Source organism: Lycium ferocissimum, unplaced genomic scaffold (genome assembly GCF_029784015.1).
Source record: "Lycium ferocissimum isolate CSIRO_LF1 unplaced genomic scaffold, AGI_CSIRO_Lferr_CH_V1 ctg243, whole genome shotgun sequence".
Taxonomy (NCBI): Eukaryota; Viridiplantae; Streptophyta; class Magnoliopsida; order Solanales; family Solanaceae; genus Lycium; species Lycium ferocissimum.
This window is the reverse complement of record NW_026721548.1, coordinates 305,705-311,704: the sequence shown is the minus strand read 5'-3', so window position 1 is coordinate 311,704 and position 6,000 is coordinate 305,705. Positions and strand designations below refer to the sequence as shown.

The window sequence follows — 6,000 nt, the reverse complement described above, 5'->3', positions numbered from 1 at the left end:
CACCTTCTATGCTAATTCCTTCGGGGGTGAGGGCAAAGATGTTTATGAATGCTCCATAATGTAATCGGGGGATCACGACCTTATGTCACCCCGATAAAGTATAATCATCCTTGAGTTCCATGCATGTACTATAATAAGTATATTATGATGAGCATATTATGATGAGCATGTTATGATGAACATATGATGATGATATTACACCGCACCTATATGGCCGGGCAGTCACCGCTAAGGCGGGCAGCTATACACCATGGCCAGATGGCATGGGCAGACACCACTAGTGGGCGGCATGAGATGGTACTCCGGATGCGGGAGGCCTGGACGTAGGCTAATGTTATTGATTATCACATCGTACCTATATGGTCGGGCAGCTTATACATATATGCATACATGACATGATGATGATTATGAAGTAAGCTAGCATGCATTTTTTTTTTTATGATCATAGCCAGTTACAGCATTGCTCCTCATTTGATGCTCCCTTATTTCATTGATGTCTTATAATTGTTTATGCCTTACATACTCAGTACAATGTTCGTACTGACGTCCGGTTCCTTGGATGATGTATTTATGCCCACAGGTAGACAAGGAAACGGTGCGGATCCATAGGAGCTATCAGCAAATTTATAGGAGCCCTCTTTTATTCTGGAGGTGCTATTTTGAGACAGTATTTTTGTGTATATACATTTTGGGTACGACGGGGTCCTGTCCCGTCCATATGTCTAGTACTCTAGTAGAGGCTTGTAGATACGCGGTGTGAGTAGTATGGTCTCACAGTCTTTCATGTATATGCATGCATATATATTGTTTTGATAGCCGAAGGGCTTATGTATATAAAGTAAATATGTTTCAGATGCTAATCGTTTCTATGATTATGAGTATATACATACATATATATATATATATATATATATATACATATATATATATATATATATATATATATATATATATATATATATATATATATATATATATATATATATGAATGAGAGCGAGATGAGTATGAGAATAGGTGGTGTTCGGCGGTTAGCCGGATACCCATCATGACCCTACTCGGGTCGTGGCGTAACCCCGACTCAGTAAAAAAAAAAAAAAAACTAATATCCCGAGATTTTGAGTTCGAAGCCCACCTCAGTAAAAACAAATTAAAAAAAAAAGTAAGGCGGATGTTTGGATTCATAAGGCAAAATTTTGCATGCAAAACTCTACCTTAAGATAGAGATTTGAAACTCTGCCTCAGTCGAAGTTTTGCTCTGCCTTGCAAATTCAAACTCTACTTTGCGATATTTTTTTTCAATTTTTGACTGAACGAGAGTTCGAACTCGAAACCAAGGAATTTTTAGCGAAGGACAAAAATTAAAGACCACCAAGGGGCAAAAATTAAAGACCAGTGCCTTTGAAGGGTAATCGTGCAAATGACTTTTTGTGCGGACTGCCCTTCAAAGGCACTGGTCTTTAATTTTTACCCCTCAAATTGGTGATCTTCAATTTTTGTCCTTCGCCTAATACCCCAAGAATCCCAGCTCAGTAAAAAAAAAAATCACAAGGCAGAGGTTTGTAGCAAAACTAAGCCTATTAGGGCAAAAGTTAGGCGTTAAGGTAAACTTTTACCCAAAATTAGGCCTCAAGGCAAATCTCTACCTTAATCCTAATTTTTACCAATTTTAGGCCTTAAGGTTTTAAGGTAGAGGTTTGTAAACTTCTAACTATGTAAAAATAAATTAAAAAAATTGCCTCCAGATGTTTGCCTTATGCCCTAAGGCAGAGTTAGGCAAAACTCTACCTGTAACTCGGTAGAGTTGCGAATCCAAACTCTACCTTGCAATTTTTTTTATTTATTTTTTTAAAAAAAAAATTGACTATGCGGGTGTTCGAATACGAAACCAGGGAATTTTTAGTGAAGGGCAAAAATTAAATACCACCAATTTGAGGGGCAAAATTAAAGACCAGTGCCTTTGAAGGGCAATCGTGCAAATGACTGGAAAAGCTTCGTTTGAAATTTGGACCCATATGTAGGGAACCCATATTATACCCCCCTTTTTATCTAGGTTGAAGCCCATTTTTTGCACGGATTATCCTTCAAAGGCGCTGGTCTTTTAATTTGTCCTTCGCTTAAAAAATTGACCGAAAATACCTCGAGGTTCTGAGTTCGAAACCCCGCTCAGTTTTAAAAAAAAAAAAATTGTACATGCAAGGCTTCGAGAAAAGTCTGCCTTATAAGGCAGAATTTTAAGACACATTCTGCATTAAAGCAAAAAGTTTAGCTTGCGAAATTTTGCAAGACAGAATTTTTATTTTTACTCTGCTAGAATTTTACAAAAATGTGCCTAATTTTGCTATGAAACTCTACCTTGCGAAATCTTTTTTTTTTTTTTAACTGAGCCGGGTTCGAACCCAGAACCTCGGGCTATTTTAGGCGAAGGACAAAAATTAAAGACCACCCCCAAATAAGGACAATCGTGCAAATTGCCCGGTTGAAGCCCCCATTATCTGACCCGTTAAAACATGGGCAGGTTGATAAAATAGGGCAATTCGTAGAATTGCCCTTCGTTTGGGGTGGTCTTTAAATTTTGCCCCTCATATTTGAAATCTTTAAATTTTGCCCTTCGCATAAACCCATAGGTTCCAGGTTCGAACCCACGCGCAGTCAAAATTTTAAAAAAAAATTCATAAGGCAAGTTTAAATTTACTATGCCCCAACGGCAGACACTTGTGAAGAATTACCAAAGTTATCTGACCAGATACTTATGCCTTATGGAGACTTGGCATAAGTATGCGAGGTCCGCATAACTTTGATAATTCATTCAAAAGTTTATCCGTGATCCCAAGATAAAAGTTTGCCCATTAAAAGTATGCCCACTCAATTCCAAGATAATCTTTTGCGAAGGAATTAAAGAAGTTATCACAGGGACACAAGATACTTATGCCTTATGGGCGGACTTGGCATAAAGTATCGGGGTCCCGCATAACTTTGATAATTCCTTCACAAGTTATCTCGTCCGCATAAAAGTTGCCCATTAAAAGTATGCCCCCACCGCATAACTTTGTGAAGGAATTATCAAGTTATCTGGACTCCGACATCTTATGCGTCCGCCCATAAGGTATTTAGTATGCGGTCCGTATAAATGCGTAATTCCTTAACAAGTGTAGACTTTGATGCGCATAAATAAATTTAAACTCCGCCTTGCGAATTTTTTTTAAAATTTCGATCGCGCGTGGTTCGAACCTGGGACCTATGGGTGTTAGCCGAAGGGCAAAATTTAAACATTTCAAATATGAGGGGCAAAATTTAAAGACCACCCCAAAAGAAGGGCACTCCGCGCAAAAAAATGGATAAAATATGGGCTCATTTTGCCAACACCACGTATGCCTGTTTGAGATACATTTTTTGCTATCAAAACTGTTCCATGCTTCCAAATAGAGCGTATGAACAAACTAAGAATCTCGCTAGGATAGCAGTAAATTTCTGAAAATTGTGGGAGGATAAGAGTGTTTCTACCCGTTCTGCCACTTAAATATTAAGACAATGAACAGCTTAAATTTAACCAGCTGGTAATGAGAAAAGATGGTTACTAACCACTTGCCTAATTTTCCTAGGGAAAACCATTAGTCTTGTTCCATTTGTAGAACAGAAAGGTTACTGTCACCTTTTACTTGAGCTTCCAATCCAACCTGTGGTGCAGAGCTCATGAGCTTCAGCAGCGTAGTTACCTCCCGGTTGCTACACTACAATGTGTATCTTTGCAGTTCACATTCTACCAACTCACACCCTGCCTGACACGAAGCAACTATGGAGGAGAAAATCCTCCTTTGTAAGTCCTTGAAATCCACCGCAAGCTTTACATCCCAACTTGTGGTCTCCCTGACAGTTAAAAGTAAATTTTTGCTTAGGCCAATGGAATGGAATTCATCTCTCTGGAGTGACATAATGATGCTGTCTTACCTGTTCTCAAATTCAGGATCTCCTAGTCCATCCCTCATATCTTCGAACAGAGAACAAAGGTCTCTAAGTATTTCGAGTTCAATTTCCAGGTTCTCTGGTGTCTGTAAAGGGAAATATATGCATTTCAGGTGAGGCATATTCATGGTCGAGATATAGCTGATTAGACAAGAGGACGAAGAACTTGGATAAAGTTAAGTATGCAACATATATAAGGGTACGGGGTAAAGAAAAGTCATGACATAGAAAGCTAATGTGGGATTACAAGGGTCATTGACTGCAAGAACGGATTCCGAGCTCTACGCATACGATCCAGCAGAGGAGGTGGTAAACCATAATGGAAGATGCTGTGATTCTTTGAGAACCAGGTGCCCCGGACCATATGGGATGTCCAATCAGATGTGAGGTCTGTGTCTGCACAATCTTCATTACTTGCAACATCAATATCTGCCAGACAAACACGCCCTTGTTCAAATAATAGTTACACGAGACAGGAGTGGCCATGAATTTTTTATATTTAGGTGTAAAGTGATCACTACATAGAGGAAATTACCTAGCGGAATCAGATCATAGTAGTTATCTAGTTGTGGTAGAAAACCATAGAAGGTCAGTAGATGAGAACTAGAGAAGCTCCCATAGCCAAGAAAACATTGTTCTCCTGCATTGCACGACCTTGACAAAGGAAATTTTATAGAATTTGTCGTGGAATCTACTTTTCCATAGTGCATTATGTGTGGACAAGTCTGAAGGAAAGATAAATGAGCAAAAACCAGAAAGATGTCAAAATTTATATGTGAATAACCTGATTTACTGAAGAACCTGATTTACAACGTGTTCTGTACTACTACACATAAAATACTCAGAACACAACATATATTCCAATTTATTGATGTTTAAACTTTTGGACACACGGATAGCATGTTACAAGAGCTTAAGTCAGCAAGCAACACTCCAGCTCCGCTCACATCAAACAATTTCACAAGATTAGAGTTCACCGTTACCAATAATATAAAGCACATGAATGGAAAGGAAAAATACTGCAGGGAAGAATAAACTTACTGAATGATTAAGAAACCCTGCAACTGGAATCAAGCAGGTCCTTAGTTTTCCATCACTAAACAAAATTTTCATGCTATTAGAGTACCAAAGTTCACAAGCCCATAAGAACTGCTCCCATCTGTACTGCTCCGGAGGAAATACATCTGGGTGATCATTGCATAGGGATGGAAATAATTCATCATATTGAGCACGCAAGTGCTGCAGGAATATTATTCAAATCATGCCGGGAAATGGAACATAGAGTAAACGAAAGATGAGTTCAGAAATACAGAGCATTAAGAAAGTGTCACCAAGCCAACTTGCATTGCTCGAGCCTGTCACATATTCTAATAACATTTGAAACTAGTACAACAACATACCCACTCTAATCCCACAAGTAGGGTCTGGGGAGGGTAGAGTTTACGCAAACCTTACCCCTACCTTGGGAGGTAGAGAGAATGTTTCTGATAGACCCTCGGCTCAAGGAAAAGCAATCCAAGCAGTTCGGAAAAAGAACATTGGCAAGAAGTACGGGATTTTAAAAGGAAACACTTATGGCAAACCAAATATTCAGTTCTCAAACAAAATGAAGAATCTCAAATGTAACTGATCCTTTAACACCATACTGATGCTTGTAGACATGTACTAATTAATAGTCATTAACCATTAAAAAATGACTTCATCTTGAATGAAAGAAGAGCTCTGTATTGGGACGGGCTTGGTTAAACCAGCTTGTTAACATGTTATCACACTCATATTAGCAACAAAACAATATGCCTTCTTTTTTTTACTGAACAAGTTTATGCAGTCTCTGGAGAATTTCACTGTTCTATGAGCATACTAGCCTAAAAACAAAAATATATATATAAAAATAAATGAGCATACTAGCCTAAAGTAAATTGGATCAAAGACTGAAACCTCTTTTGCTTGGACAATCTCTTCTAGCAGCAAGGTTCCATCTAAAGCCATAATAGCTTCCATTCCAAAACTCAAACCTGTATTGTATAAACAACCAAAAG

The 6,000-nt window shown here is 38.4% G+C and overlaps 1 protein-coding gene across 2 annotated transcripts in view; it reads right to left on the bottom strand.

Moving 5' to 3' along the window:
- Positions 1 to 3,335: 3,335 nt before the first annotated feature.
- Positions 3,336 to 6,000, bottom strand: part of LOC132043430 (uncharacterized) — a 49,519-nt gene continuing 46,854 nt past the window's right edge. For both annotated transcript variants that reach the window (XM_059433924.1, XM_059433923.1), the window contains exons 7-12: positions 5,900 to 5,976; positions 5,003 to 5,200; positions 4,497 to 4,686; positions 4,209 to 4,390; positions 3,947 to 4,047; positions 3,336 to 3,865 (exon numbers count right to left, since the gene is read on the bottom strand). In XM_059433924.1, coding sequence (XP_059289907.1) covers positions 3,730 to 3,865; positions 3,947 to 4,047; positions 4,209 to 4,390; positions 4,497 to 4,686; positions 5,003 to 5,200; positions 5,900 to 5,976 — 884 coding nt within the window. In that variant the 3' untranslated portion in view covers positions 3,336 to 3,729. The remainder of the gene's footprint in view (positions 3,866 to 3,946; positions 4,048 to 4,208; positions 4,391 to 4,496; positions 4,687 to 5,002; positions 5,201 to 5,899; positions 5,977 to 6,000) is intronic.